Raw genomic sequence first — 22,561 nt, 5'->3', positions numbered from 1 at the left:
TCCGTTTTTCCTGTGGGTATTTGGAAGATCTATTTTTAGGTGCAACTACATTTAGGATTGTTATGTCTTTTTCATGAGTTGACCTCCTCAGCCATTATTCAATGTTTGTTTTTCTCTCTGGTAATATCCCCTGTTATAAAGTCTTTTCTTTCATCTTTCTGATATTGATATAGCCACTCTAGCTTTCTTTCCCCTGGTGTTTATATGGTATATCTTTTTCTGTGCCTTTACTTTTAACCTATTTATGTTCCCATCTTTTAATAATGCATATTGTAACCTCTTTCCCACTAGATCCTTTAACATATTAATCATAGTAATTTTAAAGTTCTTGTCAGATAGTTTCAACACCTGAGTCCTGAGTCTGGTCCTATTGACTTCTTAACTCCTGACAGTAGTCTGTTTTCTTTATTGCTTTTTACTGTCTCAGAAATTTTTTATCAAATGCTGGACATTGTGTATAAAAGAACATTGGAGATTGAGATAAATATTATTTACGCCTTAAAGGCAGGCTTTTTCTTCTATTAGGTCATTAGTATGGAGGACTGTGTGAGTCTCATCAGTAGTTGAGCCGGGTCTGGTTTTTGTGGTTGTTATAGTTACCTTCAGTGCACCACTGACTTCAGATTTATCAATGAGCGCCTGCTACCTTATGCTCAGTGTGAAGCTTGGAGCGCTGTATGCCTGGAGCATGAAAGGCTTAACTGTCTGTGCTCTTGCTTCTCTTCTCACAGTAGGTTGTTGATGCTTGTTACATGGTGCAAGGCATGGGATGGGATTTGGGATTCTCTTGCACTAGTCTCAATCTTAGGCAGTTCCTATACACTTGGTCCACAGAGGTGAGGCCTTCTCAGTGTTTCTTAAGACCAATCAATTACTCAGATTGGTCTTAAGCAGGAAGATTTCCTTCCACTTCTCCAGCAGTAGACAGCTTTTGCTTCTACTCTTCCTCCAGTGGCAGTTGATCTTTGCCTGGTGTCGGGTAGCTGGAGTGTTTCCTTCATCACCTCAAGCAGCTTTTGTTTCATATGAGAGAGGGAGTCAGAAATGGATGTGATTTCTTGCTGTGTGCCACCAAGGTCGGCTCTCTCAAGTGTTCTGTCCTACCTCAGTCTGTCTCACAAGTGCCCAGGGGAGGCTTGCAGAAATAGTTGACCCGTGAATGTAGACTCCCCTTGTGTCTAGGGTTCCCAGGTGTTCTAGATGGTTATGTTAGCCCACACTCAGCATTAAAGAATTTGAAATTTTCAGTTGTTTCCTTCCTACTTGCTTTTATGACTACTACCTCTTCCTCCCCATAATCTGTCAAAGGAGAAAGAGTTTGGGTGTCCTAACTTACCTTGGGGGCACTTAACCACCCTTTGGAATTCATTTCACTTCTAGGCATCAACTCCCCTTCCTCTGAGTATATGAGAAGATAATCTAGGTTAAAAGATGACTTTCTTGAGTAATTTTTTCAGTGTCTTATACCCATTTCTTTAGTAACCTGAGAGACATGTATCAAGCCTTGTCTATTTGAATAAATCTAGCTTGTTTTCCCTGTCATTAAGATGATAAACATGGAATATCTTGTTACCTAGTTTTATATCTTGGTTGTGATAGTAATTTTTAAAAATTAGTTACTCTGCTTTCAGACCAAACAGTGAGTTAGATTTGAAAAAATAATGAATGAGTCTTTCACAGCAGTGATTTTATGTCTTTGGAATATCTACCTCAGCATTTAATAAATCAACATTTCAGAAGAGTTCTTTGTTTGTTTATTTTCTTGGCCCAGGATGTGACATAAAGAGGCTTGTATTCAGTTGAATGTATGCACATTATTTAAAATATGAAGATAATGTGACATAAAGAGGCTTGTATTCAGTTGAATGTATGCACATTATTTAAAATATGAAGATAACTACCTTGTTTGTTTTTCCTTATGTTTCAGGTATTGGTGGTAATTTGGTAGCCATTCAGGCTAGCAGGATTTCTACTTACCTCCATTTACACAGCATTCCAGGAGAACTGCCCGATGAACCCAAAGGTGGTTACTACCCATTTAGAACTTTTTTTGGTCCAGGTAGGTGCTTGTGGATTCTTGCATATTTTATTTCAGGAACTATTGCTCTCTATGAGTATAGGCAGGCAACATTTGTTGAATACATATTTTGTTTGTGAATATTGCATAGTTTTCCATTTCTGAGAGCTAAATAGATTTTAAATACTAGAATAGATTGTATTCACTAAATCTCAGTGAACAACAACAACAAAAACAATTTGGATCAATTCTGCAGTTGCTGAGGAGCTTTATATAGTTTTTCTCTTTCTCTGGGATATCTTGCTTTAGGAGTCAGGAAAGAGGAACCTTGTGCATATAAGAAAGCACTGTTAGGTGATTTAGGGAGACAGATATACCATCTGTCTTTTGTATATTAATCTTTTGGACCTTTCTAAATGTAGGCATTTGATTCCAAACAAGCAGAATGAGAGGGGATAACCTCAGTTACAAGGACATTATTTTGTCCCAGGCGTATGATATCCAAAAAACTAAACCACAATTTTAAATTCTTGACAGTTTTTTTTTCTGATGAAAATAAATGTAATGTAATAAATGTAACTTTTGAATGAGGATCAGAAATGCCCAGTCTTTTAATTGCAGTGAAAGAATTCTAAAGGAAAAATAAAATTAAAACATTTCATAACCAAAGGTCCTCTATTAGAAGATCATGAGATGTCATTTAGTCATTAAAATGGTCAATAAAAAGGAATTAAATGATGTAGGGAAAAAAACCACATTTCAGTACTTTAAGAACTTCATATTTTTTCTTTTGTCTTTCCTTTGTTTTTATAATAGATATTATAGTTTGACCAGTGTTTTTCATAGCATGTTTTTATCAACCACCTTTTATTTAATTAATATATAACATATAGGGAGAATTTTTAAAAATTAAGTGAATTGTAAATAGTTAAAATTTATTTTTAGCAACTGAATTTTATGTGATTCTATGCACTATTGTAACTAGAAGTAATCCTCAAATTTTAACAACTGTGACCTATTATTCACCAAAATATGATTTTAACAACTTTTACATTTTATATTACAGGAGTAAATAATAAGTCTGCTCAAGTTCTACTGCTTTTAGTGATACCTGGGCATTTAATTTTCCTCTACACTATTCATTTGATGAAAAGTGGTCACACTTCTTTAACTATAATCTTCGTAGTAGTATACTTATTTGCTGCTGTGTTACAGGTAAGAGTTGAAACCTCTTGCAATCTCTTTTATGCTCAGATTGATGTAAAAGTGTAACTGTAAATCTAAAGGCATAAGAAATATTTTAACATTTCAAAAATCAGCTGAATGCCTTCATATTGATTTGATCTTCTTAAAACCAATAACTTTTAATAGATTTGATCAATAGAACCGTTGAATTTCCTGTTTCCTAGATTCTGTGTCTTCCCTTTTATTTGTTCTCTTTTGTATGAACACATCTTCAGATAAATTCCTGAGAAAGACTGCTGCATAGGAGAAAAATTTTTGAGTCTTTGCATTTTGTAAAATGCTTTTACATGAATAGCTTGACTGGATATAGAATTGTTTCTTTTAGAATTTTGAAGGCATTGCTTCCTTGCTTTTTAACTTCTCCTACTACCATTGAAAAGAACAACACATGCCATTCTCACTGCTGATCTCATGGTACAGAACTACTTTTATCTTTCTAGAAGCTTCTAGAAAGAAAATCTTCTCTTTTTCCCTATTGTTCTTAAATTTCTTCTGGTATTTATCTATAAGTTTTAAAGTAATATGCCTAAATTTCTAGTTCATGATTAATCTTCTTTAGACTTTTGCTAATAAAAGTTGAGGGTTTGGGGGCTGTTATAATGCCACATCTTTCCCATGTGGTTATATAACAGTTTTTGGTTAAATTAGTAGTCAGTGTTTCTATTATTGGGTCTATCTAAACATTGTTTACTATAGAGCCAGATAATGTATTATATTTCCTTTTTGTGTATTTTACTTTTCTTTGGGTTAATAATCACATCTTTTTCCATTTGCCTCATTTTCCATAAACCCATCCTAAATTTTTTTTCCAACTGTTGCAGCTTTATTTTGGCTTCTTAGCCATGGCTTCTTGCTAAGCTTTGTAGGATTTGGTACCTCCTACAGTGAGAAATCCTAATTTAAGAGATGCATTCAAATAATTCTTTGAAAAGATAACATTTGAATTTGGCCTTCAGGGGGTTTGTAGGAGTGGAGCTGGAGGGTAAGTATGTGGAAAGAAACTGCATTGATGATAATTATGTTAATGAAATTAACTGACATTTACTGTGTTTCCTGTATGACCAGCATTGTTCTAAGTGCTTTACATGTACAGATTTACTTCATTCTCACAAATACTCTCTGAGATTTGTCCTCCTGGTATAAATCAGTGATTTTTAAAGTGAAGTACGTGCAAAACAATGTATTGTGTGCAGAAAGAGAAGATTAAAACTTCTATTTATATATGTCTACCTCATTTGTTTAAAATGTCTATTTTCTCCTATTTTTATGATTGCTTTACAATAAACATTAGCACAGTGTTACGTAAGTATACTCATTTATATTGAAAGGGCTGCATAAGCTAAAACTTTTGGAGGTTACTGAGTAAAAGCATGGAGATGAGAAAGCACAGAGCTTATGCCAGAAAGAGCAAGTAATTCATACAGAGGATATAACTAAAAGAAGAGAAGATGAGGTTAAGAAGGTAGATTAGGGCCAATGTAGAAAGGCTTTAAATGCCAGGCAGAGGAGACAAGAATCCGCTCATAAAATAACAAAAACCCTTATGACTTAATTGATATTTTTAACTTTTCTATAATGCTTTATAGCACCCAAGATTTTGTTAAAAGTCACTTATCAAATCATTCATTCATTCATTCAATAAACCTTCATTCTACTAGGTGCAGGGATGGGTTTTAAATCCCAGGATGAATAAATTCAGACCCTATCCTCAAGGACTCATAGCCTGGAGGGAAGACTACTACATAAACAAATAACTATATTATGTTGTAATAGAATATAAACGCTGGGAATAGCTACGTGTAATTTGCTGTCAGAGCTTGGAAGAAAAAGCAGCTAATTCCACCTCGGGAGTTATATTTTTCTACTATTCAGTAGGGACAACAGTTACTTCAAATGCATTTTTACTACTGGCTATCTTTATTGCTACATATGATATGGTCATTTATTATAATTTATGTTCTCCATGTGTGTAAAAGATGCATTCCTCAATCCTATGGGAAATATTTAAGAGACTATTCTTTGGTCTGTTTGTAAGCATGCCATTTTTATTGCAAGTTCCTATTTGTAACTTTACCTCTTCACTTCATGGATGGATTTGATGTTTATGTTTATGGTTCTGTGCCAACATACTATCATGCATCATTTCTCTTAAGTTCATGAAGGATATAAGAAATTATTCTGAATTCATAAAAATATTAGATTTCAACCTTATGCTCACAGTATTCCTATATGTCTTTTGTTAACCTCTGACCAGTAAAGTTTGAAAAACTAGAGTTGAGGAGAGTAATTATTAATCTCTCTGTGTCTCAGTTACCTCCTCTATAAAGTGGGAGGGATACAGACAGTCCGACTTAACGATTTTTCAACTTTATGATGTGCAAAAGCGATAACGCATTCAGTAGGAACCGTACTTCGAATTTTGAATTTTGATCGTTTCCTGGGCTAGTGATATTCGGTATGATGCTCTCTTATGATGCTGGGCAGTGGCAGCGAGCCACAGCTCCCAGTCAGCCACGTGCTCATGAGGGCAACCAACTGATAAACCGATCCACTTAAGACCATTCTGTACCCAACCATTCTGTTTTTAACTTTCAGTACAGGATTCAGTAAACTACATGAGCTATTCAGCACTTTATTATAGAATAGGTTTTGTATTAGATGGTTTTGCCCATCTAACTGTAGGATAATGTTAGTGTTCTGAGCATGTTTAAGGCAGGCTAGGCTGAGCTACAATATTCAGTAGGGTAGTTGTATTAAGTGCATATTCGACTTACAGTATTTTCAGCTTATCATGGTTTTTTGGGATGTAACCTCATCATAAGTCAAGGAAGATCTATAGTGTTACCTACCTCATAGTCACTTTTGAGCATTAAATGAATTAATTACATAAAGCTTGCTTCATAGTAGATGCTATATGCGTGTTAGCTGACACTATTGTTGCTGTTGTTTTAACATGGAATTGTAAATGGTGAGCCATTAATCTCTGAATAACAGTTGGATTTTTTTTAATTTTATAGTATTGACTGAATTTTCTTGTGTGTCTTTTACAACTTTCATTTTTATGGGTTTTAGTTTTTATTTTCTCCCTAAGAATCAGATAATCTGCCAGAGTGGATCTTTGTTTTTGCACCTGACATTGTGCATTATTTCAATGCAGTAGCTTAGAATGAGATTGTAAATTGTCAAATCAAATCTTCATGCTCTGAGACTAACATATATAACGCATACATGAGCACACACATTCACACATCTCTTTAGAGACTGAGGTTGAGATAAAAAATCTTGACCTTTCCCTGCCTACTTCACTCAGTCCAAAGATGGACAGAATAAACAAGCACTTTTTTTTTAAGAGTTTTTTCTTTTTGATGTGGACCATTTTTTAAAGTCTTTATTGAATTTGTTACAATATTGCTTCCGTTTTATGTTTTTTTTGGGTTTCTTTGGCCATGAGGCATGTGGGATCTTAGTTTTCCGACAAGGGATCGACCCGCACCCTCAGCATTGGAAGACGAAGTCTCAACCACTGGACTGCCAGGGAAGTCCCTAAATATGTACTTTTTAAAGACAAAGACTCCTTCACCACTTAAGACTCATCTTTTAATATCCTTTACTTGACTGACTTCCTTTTTGGATGTGGATTAAATTTATATTCAAAACCTTGGTTTAAGTCCCAGCCCTTATTCAAATATTTCAGTCCACACCAGTCTTCCCGTCACTAGACTCTATATTTTGATTGAATATTATATAGTAAAATTTTCTAATGCCTGTTTAATTTCTCTCCGCCTAGATTCCTACCTCCTTGAGGGGAGAGACCAAGACTTTTTTCTTTTGGTATTCTCCACAAGACATTATAGAGTCGTTGTTTTTTGAATTCTTGATAGTTCACTCTCTTCCCAGACTAACGTTCTTTAAGGAAATTTCCCCACACCACCTAATTTCCCCAACCAACTGAATGAAGGAAATCCATTTGGAAGAAACTTTATATTGAATTTATTATAATGACATCATGACAGTTCTTTGCAGTATTTTTGCATTTACTCAGATGTCATCTTCCTGGAAGCCTTTCTTGAATACCTAATTTGGTGCCTTTATTCTCTGTTCCCATGGTACCTTGTGAATACCATTATCCTAGCTTTTCTACTTCACATTAACATAATCTGTTCCTGTGTCTGTCTCACCCATTCTAGAGAAAGGGTCTTTGTTTTACACATTTTTTTAATCTCTAGCACCCAGCCCCATTCCTAGTGCTCAGTGAGTATTTGTTAAACTGAATGACTGTATCTTGCTAGCTGTGTCACCCCCTTCAGGAAGAAGAAAGTTTACAACTGTATTTAGGTACTAGAAATTCCAGAAAAACTGAAAAATCTGAATTTTCTTCTCTTGCTCAAATTTTCTCTCTTTCACTGACCTAGGTATTTAAAATTAAAAAAAAAAAAGAAAGGAAATAAAAGGCAATGAAAAGTAAAACACAAAATACCACAAATTGTATCAGGATTCAGTCAAAATTACAAGGATTTACTGAAATGTTTAGAGATGACATGACTTGATATCCAGGGAAAGTGCAAGTTTGGCTTTAGATAAAGGGAATTGGAAATGAGTTGAAAATTGATGAAGATGAAGGATGGAATGTGAGACTGCTGTGGGGATAATGTGTAGTATTCTGTGTACTTTTGTGTATGTTTGAATTTTTACATAGTAAGGAGTTTTTTAAATTAAGGTTTTTCAGAGCATTGTTTTTTTTGCGGTACGCGGGCCTCTCACTGTCGTGGCCTCTCCTGTTGCAGAGCACAGGCTCCGGACGCGCAGGCTCAGCGGCCATGGCTCACGGGCCCAGCCGCTCCACTGCATGTGGGATCTTCCCGGACTGGGGCACGAACCCGTGTCCCCTGCATCGGCAGGCGGACTCTCAACCACGGCACCACCAGGGAAGCCCTTTCAGAGCATATTGACTTCCTAATTTTGGTCCTGTAGCTGACTATTTCTTACTTAAAATGAAAAGTAAAAAGTAAACTTGAGTTTGAAATTGTTTGAGACTTAGAATAGTCGAGTTCATGTCTTGTTCATCTTAAGTGCACACTGACTCCGTTTTTTGAAGCTATTTTTTAAATTTAAAAATCTCCTTACATGTCACACATTTCATTGTTTAGGTATTTATTATGTGTCTTGAAATTAGAAGGAACCTAACAAATGTGTTTTCATTGTGTCATTAAGTCCACTGAACCACAGTCAGTAGGTGTGATGGATTACACTCTTACTCCTGTTCCTGCCCGGTGCCCAAGAGCAGTCAGAGTAGTTGGAATATGTCAAGGCTGGAGTAATGTGCAAAAGGCATCCATATTTCGTACACCACCAACCACACTGCATTTTAAGGGTTTTCTTTTCAACATTAAGGATGGGTCAGCACCAAGCTGACCATGCTGATTACCCATTCTTCCTTCTGTGCCATCAGTCAGCATTTGTGAGACTGCTAGCTGTGGCTAAGGGTACAGTCACTGGCTTTAGAACAGAAGTTTTCATCTGTGTCAACAAATTAGCCCACTGAACCCACAACTTTGATTTCACAGAACCAGAGTATACTTTCTTCTACAAACTTAGACATCTCTAAGACATCTTGGGTTCTTTCTCTCTAAGCAGTCATTTCCTCTGCCTTCACGTCTTTCTTATTCAGATGCTCTATTGACTGCTCAAAACCTGTTAATCTGTGATATCAAAAGCGTAATAAGGAATTCCAGGCTGTGATGGACCTTGTTGGCCTTCCTTCTAAGATGTACAGAAGGGGCTTCCCTGGTGGCGCAGTGGTAGAGAGTCCGCCTGCCGGTGCAGGGGACACGGGTTCGTGCCCCGGTCCGGGAAGATCCCACATGCCGCGGAGCGGCTGGGCCCGTGAGCCATGGCCGCTGAGCCTGCGCGTCTGGAGCCTGTGCTCCGCAACGGGAGAGGCCACAACAGTGAGAGGCCCGTGTACCGGGAAAAAAGTAAGATATACAGAAGGGAATTTTGATATCTTCCTCAGGGTTTTCTGTTTCTAATTCTTTTATTTGCCTTGTTCCCTGCAGTTTTTTTCAAGGACATAGTACCTGGACCGCATAATAAACCTGAGAAGGTACAATGATAACTATCAATCAAATAAGCAGACTGATGATCTCTTGAGCAAAGAAGGAACAGCAGTACATTGTCGTTCATTTCCCTACTTAATTTAAACCCTCTGCTAGTTCTCCTTTGTGTTTGAATTGCTAAATATGCTTCCTTTGTCTGTGAAGAGATAAAAGCTTAAACTTTGGATGACATAACCTACAAAAGGCAAAAAGATAGGCACGTATGGAGTATAGTAATTTTTTTTCTGCTATAAAATATTTCAGTGGGAAAGAAAAATGAGACTTTTCTAGCCCTAGAGGCCTACTAAATTCCAACAAAGTGTTCGTTAATATAATTCATAAAGAATGACTCAAAAACACTTCTAAATGAAAATTTTAATTCCCTCTTTTAGGCACTGATTGTTTCATATAGAAAATTAGGTTACTAAGAACTTTTCTAAACTTCTAGCAGCACCAAATTCCATGGGAAATTCATGTGAAAGCTTGTGGAAAACCTGGCTGTATCTGTTTTTTAATTGGGAGAGACAAAGTGGCTCCCTTAAATGGTGGAATGACAAATTCTCATTGCGTAAAATTAAAAATATAAATATCGGGATTTTGTCAACTGTATAGTGCACATTATCTTGCTAGTCTCTGTACAAAAGAAATAGAAGATATTGTCCCTGCCCTTTAGGATCTTCTCTTGGCTGTGGGAGATGAGACTTAAATGCAAAAAATAATTAGAGAGGAGCCTAAATAAGACTTACCTCCTTATAACAGTAAGTTATAAGCATCTTCCTGTGTAACTTCAGAATCACACTTTGTGCTTATGCCTGGATTTCATTGTTTAAAAGTGCTTTAATAGGTTTTTTTTTTTTGGAGGGGAGGATCAGAATATATACTGTAGCTGATGAGAAACTTGAATTAATATCAATAAATATGAAACTGCTCTTAGCAAAATAGTAATACTTATACTTCTTACTAATATAATTTTGAAAGCAGAAGTCTCCTTAGTTTTTATTACTGCCTTTCAGTAGGCAGTGTTTGTTTTTTCATTTTATACTTATGTGCAAATTGCACCATCTTAACATTTCCCAACGAGTTCGTGTTCTTAAGAAAAATTATTGTCAGCAAAGCCCAAGCCAAACTTAAATGAGCAAATGAGTGACCCTCATAACAAAATTAATAATCTGGGTATTGAATATGAATTTCCTAAGAAGTGTTTCTGTTTTATAAATAATAGTTCGTGGTTGTTTTGAAACCTATGCTTGTACCATGAACACACCCACAGCACAAATAGTGCAAATTAAGAGCGAACAGCTTCCATTTCTCATCTAGTAGAACATGCTTGGGGCAGAAATATGGTCCACGTACTTGCTAACAGAAGCATTGGCAACATCTTAGTTCTGAAGTCACATTCACATGACTCAGTGTCATTATTTTAACTACAAAGACATACAAATAAATGTTTTCACAGAAGAAAAATATTTATAAGCCTTATAAATCATCACATACAAAGGACAAAGTGGAAAAGAGGGAAGATAAGATCCAATATGCAGAACATTGTAGAAAGATCACAGAGCTCTTTAGAGGCAGAGCTGGGTCTGAATTCCTGCTCTGCTGCTGAATTTCTGCTTGCTTATCAGTCAAGTTTCCTAACATCTCTGGCCTTATTTTTTTCCCTACCTCAGAGGATAGTAATGAGAACTAAGCTAATGTATATAAAGTACTTGGTAGAGTTGCTGGAATGTAAAAAGTTTCCAGTAATGGTAGTAGCTGCAGTTTATCATCATTATTGTTGTAGACATTATTTTTGTCTTCCTCTCATTTTTGGAGCTGGTTATTCAGTGCGCTAAGGCCTTTTTCACCTCCTCACCCTTCACCTTCCTTTTGACCCCTGTTCTTTACTGCAGGACTCTTTTTCCTGCTCCTCTCATGAGTGCCCTAAGCTTCAGATACCACCCTTTCATTGCTAACTCCCAAACTGGTATCTCCAGTCTGGCTTCCTATTCTACATCTCCAGTTAAATGTTGAAATGTTGTTTCAAATTTAACATGTCCAAAACTAATTTATTTCTCTCATAATCTTTCCCACATCAGTAGGGGTGGTGGACAAGAAGCCGCAAGTGCACAGAGAACTAGGCCAGGCTTAGGTACACAAAGATCCCCTAAATCTCTCAGCCCTCAGCATCTGACCCTGTAAAGTTCCTCCAGGATGGGGAGAGCCTTGCTCGCATAGACTTTATATCTCATGTGTATTGCTGGTGTCCAAATCCTGCCCATCTCAGTCATTGCCATTACCTTGTTACTGGTGAGTCCAGGCAGTGTAATAGAAAGACTCCTAGATATTTCTGGGTTCTAAGTCTGGTCCCTTCCTAAGTCCCTAACTTTGTCTAAGTCACAGCCCTGCTCTGTGGCTTGGTTTCCTCACTTGTAACACAAGGGTGAAGATACTAACACTAAGGTAACCATATAATTTTAGTCCAAACCAGGACACTTTTGAGAATGAAAGGGAGCTGTTAATAATTATGATTAGAGTCACAAGCATACCATGACTATCTGGGGCAAACCAGGAAGTAGAGTGGCCCTAGCTATCACTCAGATCCCTTCCTGCATTTCTAATAGTTGACTTTGTGAATTCCCACTCCTACAGTAAAGATGATTTGTTACAAAGCATTGTTGTACATAATTAATAATGTATATGCTAATATTAACATTATTTGGCAACTAAAACAGTTTTTAATATTAAAATCTTTAATTGCTGCTAAGGTAATATTAAGTTAAATTGGCTTTTATGGGTTAGCCAGAGAACCCAGGCAATATATAAATGTTGTTTTCCTTAAAAATTGTATTTCAAGTCCAAACAGCTAATTTTGAATTAGTCTTTTTAAGTTAGAAGCTATCTATTTTTACATTTGTTCAGCCTAAAACAGTCTCTTTCAGGTTCCTGGGTGCCCTCTGTGTTCTAATATCTCTGTATTTTACCTAGAAGTCTGTATTTGCCTCTTTCTGCCATAATTTGACTTTTGTTATTTTATAGTGTTCAGCTTTATCTCCTCTTGATCTGCAACTTTTGAGAGGGAAAGAGTACTGGCTCTCTTATATTAAAAGCCGGCTTATCTCCTTATCCCCTAAATTGTTCATTCTGAAAATTTTCCGTCTCTGACAGATCCCTTCTTGAGGTTTGGTGTTCTGAGCCACTTTTTCAGTATATATATTTAAGAGTTTCCAAAATGGTGATAGCAAATATTTATATAGCATTCATTCTGAGCCATGCACTGTTCTAGGTACTTTACATGTATGAACTCACTGAGTACTTAACACAGCCCAATGAGGTAAGTTATACTATTAGTTCCCACTTACACGTGAGGCACTCGACCTGGAGAGAAGTTGAGTAGCTGGTCCAGGTCCACTCAGCAAGCTGGAGTCCAGATCCAATCTACAATCCTAACCACTTGTGTTTTACAAGAACAAGTTGGACATTTTGTTTTGCTCTTAGGGAGGGTCATAGTTTTCAGGATGGCAGTTCTTGGAGGCTTAAAGCTGCCTCTTCTCTCTGGTTTCATTAGATCTTCATATTTCTTCCAGCCAGGTGTTCTGCCTCCAAATTGCATTCGTTCCACAGAGTTTATATGGAACCTGTGCCTACTGAATTCAAGTAGGAGTCCAGTCAAGGACGTGAATAGGTCCTGAGAGAAGGACTAAGTGCTTCGGAAGTTCAGTAGTGGGAGAGTATATTTCTAGGGAGGGAGGGAACCTTTATAACGGATAAAATTTTGTTTTGTGGAATCCACAGAAAATGCCACTTCAGCAAAAAGGAAGTAGCATTAAGTAACTGAGAAGACTCAGGGTATTTACAGAAATACTAAGAAAATTTCCAGAGCATAGGGTTTATGAAAGGGAGTGATAGAAAATAAGGTTGAAAACTACAGATTGTGACAAGATCATGAAGGGTCTTGCAGACCAGACTGAAGAGTTCATTTTATTCTATAGAACGATGATTTTCAACATTTTTCCCACTCCCAACAAACTTGAGAGATCTGACACATTCCTCTGATGCAGTGTCACATAATGTGGAAGGGCTTGAGCTTTGATTTCCACCACTCACTGCCACCACTCACTGCCTGTGTCACCTTGATCAAGGTAGTCTCTCATCTGTTTTCTCAGCTGTAAAAAGAGGCTAAGAATAGATCTGCTTTGTGGGTTGTTATAAGGATAAAATGAGATAATGTATGTAAGGTGCTATTATTGTCTTATCATTTTAATATCATCATCTCTAATAGCTGTGGATTACTGGGGCAGTGAGTCTTTTAGGGTATCACTGAGTGGGTCAGATCCTGTGGAATCTAGCATTGAGTCTCTACCATGATTCTAATACTCGACTCAATCCTTGGAGTCATTCTTCTATGTAAGGAAAATGTAGCCATGTGGTGGTAACGTGGCCATAATTGGAATCCCAGGATACCCACCCAATAGCTGAGCAAGTTAATTGGCTTAGCCTTGGGCAAGTTACTTAATTCCTTGGGGGGTCTTATTGTTCTTGCCTGTAAAATGAGGATAATGATTCCTCTTTGCACAGCAGGTATAATACCTGGCACATAGTAGGCCCCTATTAAATGGTGTGGTTATGTCTTTTCTTTTATTACGACATTGAGTCAAATCCTATTCCCGGATGGCATCTCAAAGGAAAGAGCTAAGCAACCAGGAGATTTTAACAGGTTGCCTGACTTCACTCACATTTTTTCCTCATTTCTCAGGATTTAAGTCCACCAGATTCCAACGGGAAAGTAAGGATCTCTTTATTCTTTCTGTGACTGTTCTGCCTCTGTCTCGTAATTGGTTTCTGTCTGTCAGCTTGGGTTGAATGGAAAGTGTGAAGAGAATGATAAAGGAAATGTAAAGGGAGGACCTACAGTTCTAAGAATTATTTTTCTAGTTGTAAAAATAGCTACTTTAACTTTGGGAGTTGATTAATATGGTGAAGGAAGGAAGTTGAAACAGGTGATTTTTTGAGATTCCTTTTTAGCCCTGGGATTGTCTTTTTGTGATACAATAGTGTGTTATGCTATTGTAGCTTAGGTTGTAGGGTCTTAAAATTGATACACTTTCCTAAATCCATATTTATGATTAATTCTCTGGACAGGTATGATTGGGCTCCAGGCCAGTAAGCACAGAAGATGAAATGATTGCCTGCCTCATTGGAGGCACGGCATGCCAGAGCCCTGTGGAGCAAGGCATTGAGAAAGGGAGCTTTTTTTCCATCCTGTCTAGCCTGACAAGGACGCAGTTAGGACCAGGGAAGCCGAGTCCTCTTTTTCTAGCGTGCTGGTTAGGATGTTACTGCCTGTGCTCCGAGTTCTGCTGCAATTGCAGACATGACTTAGAGGAATTTTCACATCATCTGGGAAAAAAAAAAAAAAAAATCTTATAACACAGCTATGTGAAAGCACTTACTTGGAAAGCATAAAAACTATTTTTCAAGAAATTTGCCAGAATAAAATCTTGGTTGATTGTGACCCCAGAATATTCAGCCAGAAAATACTGACTTGAATGATTCGATAATTTAAATTTTTTTGCTATTTAAAAACATAGATGTTTAGCTCCATACTTCTTTTTTATTTTAAAGCTAAATGTCTGTGTTAGTTCCGCGTAACAAGGCTAATCTAAGTTGTGATTTTTTTGTACCATCTAGGGAAATGTGTAAAAGCAAAAGGTCTCTAAAGATTTTTGCATTTATTAAAAGGGGTGTTTAAAGGGTGTCAAAAGATGATGAGACCATCATTCAATATGCAAAGTAAATAAACAAAATTGAATTTATTGCTCACTGTTGTAAAGGATCAGGGGAAATCTCTCCAAGCAGCGCAAATTACTGATCATTTGAGGGTTTTAGGGATGCCTGGAGTTCAGGGATGGGCAGATATTCAAAAGCTTGAGTAGGCCTATGTCATCTGTAGAGATGTGGATACTTGGGTGTGACTACTGTTGTTAGTTGGTCCTCAGAGGCGTATTTATTAGACCAGATGTGTTCCTAATTGCCTACTTCAGAAGCAAGGACTATCATTGATCGGCTGCCTTCTAAATGCATTCAGTAAGGCAAGTTGTTTATTGATTGAATGAATTTAAAATCAGTTCTGGTGGCTTCTTGTTACCATGGCTAAAGATCAGTCTTTTCCTGGGAGTGTGGGAACTTCTTACTTTCTCAGTCTCCACTCTTGTTCCTCACTCAGTCAAAGCTGCAGGATTTCATTAAGGATTGTCCAGACCTTCACCTCTGTTGTTGATTCTTCTTGAAGATGGGGTATCTGATTTTCAGTTTGAGTCCATCAGTGTAATTCCTTTTGGGAGGAGGGGTCTTTGAATTATTTATTAAAACATCTGATGGGACAGTGGCTGGGTTGAAACATTTGAGACACTGGACAATAAACATTAAGTGTGAGATAAAGAATAATTAGAAGTATTGTAAGAAGGGAGTGGAATATATTTCACTACCATAACCTAAGATTTTTCAGGCCTAACCAAGAAAACATGTCCTAATGATTCCCTAGGTAGCCAGACTGCCTTTTCTTTTAGCTTAGATACAGATTGTTTTATTTCATCTGTAACATTAATTCAGGTATAATATGAAGTGTTGGCAATGGTTCTGGTTGGCCAAAAGAAAGTCCAAAACCATTCTTTTATCTGTAACCATAACTTAGGTGTCTTAGGTGGAAGCTGTCTACTTTGTGTGCTCATCTCTTTGCTCTGAGAATCTTCGGTTAATAATCGACCTCCGTGAGTCATCTGCTTTGGGAAGTGCTCTGGAGAACTTCAGTTGAGGTTCCCTGTGGTGTTACTTTCCAGCTCTGCTGAAGATCTCTTCCGTTTTTCTCCCAGAGGACAGCAGACTGTGTTGCCAGTTCAGGCGCATTCAGGGATTATGTTTTATTCATCATCTTAGACTCAGCATTCAGCCCCTGCCTGGTACAGTAAATATTTATAAAATGAATATTCAGCTTTATATTATTCTTGGATTATTTTTGGCATTTCAATTATATTTCTTCATTTAGATTCTGATCTCACTGAAAGCAATAACCGTGTCTTATTCTTCTCTAAATGCTCCAGAAAGCTTATCACAGTGTTTTCTATGTTAGATAAAAATAAATATTTGTTAAATTGGATTCCAGATATATTGAGTGTACTTTGTTTGGGTGATAGGGCAAATATTTGACAAGATTTCTCATCTAAAAGAGAGAATAAATCTGATGGAGAGGTGAAACATATACATAAAACAATTTGAAGATGATGCTTTTTTAAAACGTAATATTACATGTTTAACAAGTACAAACAAAATATTCTATAAATGACTACTTAACAGTAGGTTTTTTAAACATCTTAACCACTTAAACAGAATGCTTAACTTTATTATTTTTAATGGATTTTTAAAAATTTTGATTTTGGAGTATACTTGATTTACAATATTATGTTAGTTTCAGGTGTACAACAAAGTGATTCAATTATACATTTACATATATCTATTCTTTTTCAGATTTTTTCCCCATAGATGTTATTAGAATATTGAGTAGAGTTTCCTGTGCTGTACAGTAGTCCTTGTTGATTATCTATTTTATATATAGTAGTGTGTATATGTTAATCCCAACCTCCTAATTTGTCCTTCCCCTTTGGTAACCATAAGTTTATTTTCTGATTCTGTGAGTCTGTTTCTACTTTTTGAAAATAAGTTCATTTGTATCATTTTTTAAGATTCCACATATTAGTGATATCATATGATATTTTTCTTTCTCTGTTTGTCTTATTTCACTTAGTATGATAATCTCTAGGTCCATCCATGTTGCTGCAAATGGCATTATTTCATTCTTTTTTATGACTGAGTAATATTCCATTGTATATATGTCCCACATCTTCTTTACCATTCATCTGTCGATGGACATTTAGGTTGTTTCTATTGTAAATAGTGCTGCAGTGAACATTGGGGTGCTTGTATCTGATCGGATTATGTTTTTCTCCAGATATATGCTCAGGAGTGGGATTGCTGGATCATATGGTAGCTCTATTTTTAGTTTTTAAAGGAACCTCCATACTGTTCTCCATAGTGGCTGTACCAATTTACATTCTCACCAACAGTGTAGGAGGGTTCCTTTTTCTCCACATCCTCTCCAGCATTTATTGTTTGTAGACTTTTTGATGATGGCCGTTCTGACTGGTGTGAGGTGATAACCTCATTGTAGTTTCAATTTGCATTTCTCTAATAATTAGTGATGTTGAGCATCTTTTCATGTGCTTCTTGGAGAAGCATCTTTTCATGTGCTTCTTGGAGAAGCACATGTGTCTTCCTTGGAGAAATGTCTATTTGGATCTTCTCCCCATTTTCTGATTGGGTTGTTTCCTTCTTGATATTGAGCTGCATGGCTGTTCGTACATTTTGGAGACTAATCCCTTATAAGTTGCATGACTGCAAATATTTTCTCCCATTCTGTGGGTTGTCTTTTCATTTTGTTTATGGTTTCCTTTGCTGTGCAAAAGCTTTTCAGTTTAATTAGGTCCCATTTGTTTATTTTGTTTTTATTTCCATTCCTGTAGGAGATGGATCCAAAAAAATATTGCTACAATTTATGTCAAAGAGTGTTCTGCTTATGTTTTCCTCTAGGAGTTTTATAGTATCTGGCCTTACATTTAGGTCTTTAATCCATTTTGAGTTTATTTTTGTGTATGGTGTTAGAAAATGTTCTAATTTCATTCTTTTACATATAGTTGTCCAGTTTTCCCAGCACCATTTATTGAAGAGACTGTTTTTTCTCCATTGTATATTTGTACCTCCTTTGTTTAGATTAATTGACCATAGGTGCGTGGGTTTATTTCTGGTCTTTCTATACTGTTCCATTGATCTAAATATCTGTTTTTGTGCCAGTACCATATTGTTCTGATGACTGTAGCTTTGTAGTATAGTCTGAAGTCAGGAAACCTGATTCCTCCAGCTCCATTTTTCTTTCTCAAGATTGCTTTGTCTAGGGCTTCCCTGGTGGCACAGTGGTTGAGAGTCCGCCTGCCGATGCAGGGGACACGGGTTTGTGCCCCGGACAGGGAAGATCCCACATGCCGCAGAGTGGCTGAGCCCATGAGCCATGGCTGCTGAGCCTGTGCATCCGGAACCTGTGCTCCGCAACGAGAGAGGCCACAACAGTGAGAGGCCCGCGTACCACAGAAAAAAAAAAAAAAGATTGCTTTGTCTATTCGGGGTCTTTTTTTTTTTTTTTTTTTTTTTGGTACCAGGGAAGCCCTATTCGGGGTCTTTTATATGTCCATACAAGTTTAAAAATTTTTTGTTCTAGCTCTATGAAAAATGACATTGGTAGTTTGATAGGGATTGCATTGAATCTGAAGGTTGCCTTGGGTAGTATAGTCATTTTGACAATATTGATTCCTCTAAGCAATCCAAGAACATGATATATCTTTCCTTCTGTTTGTGTCATCTTCGATTTCTTTCATCAGCATCTTAGTGTTCAGAGTACGGGTCTTTTGCATCCTGAGGTAGGTTTATTCCTAGGTATTTTATTCTTTTTGATCAGAATGCTAAACTTTAACGTTATTTTAAAAAGTAAAGTTTCACAATGAAATAAAATGTATTTCACAATGAATAGGGCAAGGGTAATGAATGATCTACACCTTTATGCAACAGTATATTCACAACAATATTGTGAATCCCACAAACCTAAGGTTGAAGCCAGACACAAAAAGAGCACATAATACGTGATTGCATTTATATTAAGTATAGAAATAGGCATTAAGAGCTTAAAAAAAAAATGTAAAGGAAGGTTGATAACTAACTTCTGCCAGAGTAGAACTGAGGCAAAGTAGGGAACAGTAACTTTTGGTGGGTGATCAGATTCTTTTTCTTCCTCTGCCCCATTTGACAACCCACTGTTCTTAAATGGCTCATTTAGAAGAACAATATGAACTAATATTTATGATGTCTATTAACTGCCAGACAATATGTATTTTATTCACATTATTTCATATAATCCTTTGAGCAGTCCTCTGAGATATGTATTGTCTTCCCTACTTCTCAAGTGACAAATATAAAAACTGAAAGCGTTAAAAATTTACCCAAGTAATAGAAGTAGTTAAGTAGTAGATAAAATTTGAACTTAGATTTGTATTACTTCAAAGACTTTGTTATGTCTACTCCATCACAGGATAAGTAAAAGGGTCAAGAACTTAACCTGGTAATTTCATTAGTGGAGGATAATGGGAAGAGGCTCTATACTAGGGCAGGGATCAGCAAACTTTTTCTGTAATGGGCCAGGTAAGCAACATTTTAGGCCTTGCGGGCCATATGGTCTCTGTCACAAGTACTCAAATCTGCCAAGACAGCACAAAAGCAGCCATAAACAATATGTAAATAAATGAACATGGCTGTGTCCCCAAAAAACTTTACTTATGGACACTGAAAATTGGATTTCGTATCATGTTCACAGGTTACAAAATCCTATTCTTCCTTTGATTTTTTTCAACCATTTAAAAATGTAAAAATCGTTCTTAGCTTATGGGCCATGCAGGTGGTGGGCCCAATTTGGCCTACAGGCTGTAGTTTGCTGACTCCTGCTCTAGGCTGTTGCTGGGAAGAAAACTCTACCAGAGTCCTTGTATATATTTAGGCATTCCCTTTCTAAACAGGTTCAAAAGCTCAACAGATATTTGTCAAACCCCTCCTGTGTGCTCCACTGCTACTTGACATACAAAGATGACCTCTCCAACCTACAAAAACAATTTAAAGGAAAATAACATTAAGATATAATTTACATACAGTCAAATACACCCATGTAAAGTGTGGAGTTTGATGAGTCTTGACATATGTGTTCAACCATATAACCACCACCACAGTCAATGTATAGAACGTTACCTTCACCCCCAAGAAGCTCCCTCCTGCTTCTCTGCAGTCAGTTCCCATCCATCCCTGGCTCTAGGCAGCCACTGATCAGTTCTCTGTCACCATAAATTAGGTTTCCCTTTTCTAGAATTTCATATAAATGAACCTAAGTATGTACTCTTTGTTGTTTCCTTGTTTTACTCAGCATATATTTTTGGAATTTATCCATATTGTTACATGTATTAGTAATTTGTTTCATTTTTGCTCCTTAGCATTCTATTGGATGAGTATATCCAAGTCTCTGTACAAGTCTCTGTATAGACATATGTTTTTATTTTCCTTGGGTAAATACCCAGAAGTAGAATTACTGGATCGCGTGGAAGATGCTTGTTTAACTTTATAAGAAACTGCCAAGCTGTTTTCCAAAGTGATTATACCATCTGCCTTACCATTAGCTTGAGAGTTTCATGTGCCTCACATCCTCACCATCACTTAATATTGTCAGTCTTTTTACCTTCACCCATTCCCATGGGTGTATTGGTGGTAATCTCATGGTGATCATAATTTCCAGCTACCTGATGACTAATAGTATGGAGTATCTTTTCATGGATTTATTGGCCATTCATGCTTTCTTCTGTGAAGTTCAAATCTTAGGTCCATTTTTTTAATTGGTATTGAGTTTTAAGAGTTCTTTATATATTCTGGATACAAGTCCTTTGTCAGATATAGGCATTGGAAATACTTTCTCCCAATCTGTGCACTGTCATTTCATTTTCTTAATCATGTATTTTAATAGCAGAAGTTTCAATTTTAATGAAGTTCAGTTTATCAATTTTTTCTTTATGGTTAGTGCTTTTTGTGTCCTAAGAAATGTTTGCCAATCCCTAGAGTTTTAGGGATATTTTCTTTTAGAAATATTCTGGTTTTAGCTTTTATTTGTATCTCTGATCCATTTTGAGTTAATTTTTGTATATGGCGTGAAATACAGATTGAGGTTTATATTTTTCCATGTGAATACCCAGCTGTTGCAGCACCATTTTTTGGGAAAACTGTCCTCCTCACCTTCAGTGACCTTAGTATGTTTGTTGAAAACCAATTTACTATATGTGGGTCTATTTCTAAATTGTATTCTTTTCCATAGATTTATATGTCTATTCTTTTGCTGCTCGTCTCTTTTAAGCCTTAACTTTTCTAAAAAATTTTTAATTGCAAACTCTCTTCTTTATGTAGATCTCAGCTCACTTTCATGAGTATTTGTACTTTTACAGGTATAAATATGCCAAACAATCAAATCTAATGTAGATGTGTTTCTCTCTGTGATTCCAAATCAACATCCTTTTATTCTCTACGCTTAGCATAGAGTTCTTAGTGCGCTAGCATTTCAACAGCAGCAGTAATTATATTTATGAATCCTTGTCTGATACTGTATCTCAAACCTTACAGAAGTCCAGGTTGATCATATCTGGGTTTTCACACTTGTCACTTCTCGTAGCTGCTGCTTCTAAAATGTTAATTAGTTAAGCATGCTCCTTGCCTTTGTACATCCAGTTCTATTCTCTGCTCTTCTCCATATTCTGTCTCTAACTAATGACTGTAGACCCTTCTAATAGCAAGAAAAGATTGATTTTCTAGGTTTCAAATATCTCAGTTATTTCTTTGCCCCTTACTTTTATCCCCTCCCATAAAAATAAATTGTCTTCTTTTCAGGGTTTGTTTACTTATGTCAAAGAAGTTCAGAGCTGTATTTCTGACTCTTTTCCTTTTACCTACAATTAAAATTTTTTTCAGGTAGTTTCATTTTCTAGCAATATCCATTACTAAATTCCTATAGATGTCAAAGTTATCCTTTTAAATCTGTTCTCTGAGATGATATCTCACCTAGTAAAGGGAAAAAACAGACCTCCATGCTGAGCTTAGACAAGGAAGTGGTTTTTGGTCTTGTTTTATGGGGATTTTTTTTTTAGTTTATTGAGTTTTGTTTCTTATCATAAAGCAACACATGTTCATCATTGTAAAATTGTCCATAATCCCCATACTCAAGACCACCACCACAAATATTTTGGTGTGCTACTTCAAAAAATTATTTCTCAAATTTGAGTAATATATTAGAAAGGCATTCAATAAATAGTTTTAAATGAATGAATATTCTTTTTTCCAGTGAAATGTTCTGCTGGGCAACAAAGTCTTCCTACTTGAAAAGGGATGGTGTTAGAAGCAGAGCCATCTTTGGGCTACAGGCAGAGGGTGAAGAGGGAACACCTAAGTTGTTCAGGGCCTGATCTCTGCTGATTGCATCTTTCCTTAATATTCTATGGATATTAACAGCATTAAAGTAATTTTATTTAGCATGTAAGAGATAGTC

The 22,561-nt window shown here is 36.5% G+C and overlaps 1 protein-coding gene across 5 annotated transcripts in view; it reads left to right on the top strand.

The window, feature by feature from the left end:
* Window positions 1–22,561, top strand: part of SLC41A2 (solute carrier family 41 member 2) — a 132,829-nt gene that overhangs the window by 93,576 nt on the left and 16,692 nt on the right. For all 5 annotated transcript variants that reach the window (XM_082850780.1, XM_082850778.1, XM_082850776.1 and 2 more), the window contains 2 exons: window positions 1,928–2,059; window positions 3,084–3,232. In XM_082850780.1, the coding sequence (XP_082706906.1) occupies window positions 1,928–2,059; window positions 3,084–3,232 (281 nt within the window). The remainder of the gene's footprint in view (window positions 1–1,927; window positions 2,060–3,083; window positions 3,233–22,561) is intronic.

The sequence above is a fragment of the Leucopleurus acutus genome, assembly GCF_964270905.1.
Source record: "Leucopleurus acutus genome assembly, chromosome: 11".
Taxonomy (NCBI): Eukaryota; Metazoa; Chordata; class Mammalia; order Artiodactyla; family Delphinidae; genus Leucopleurus; species Leucopleurus acutus.
The sequence above is the reverse complement of the archived record's forward strand: the minus strand, read 5'-3'. Positions and strand labels throughout refer to the sequence as shown.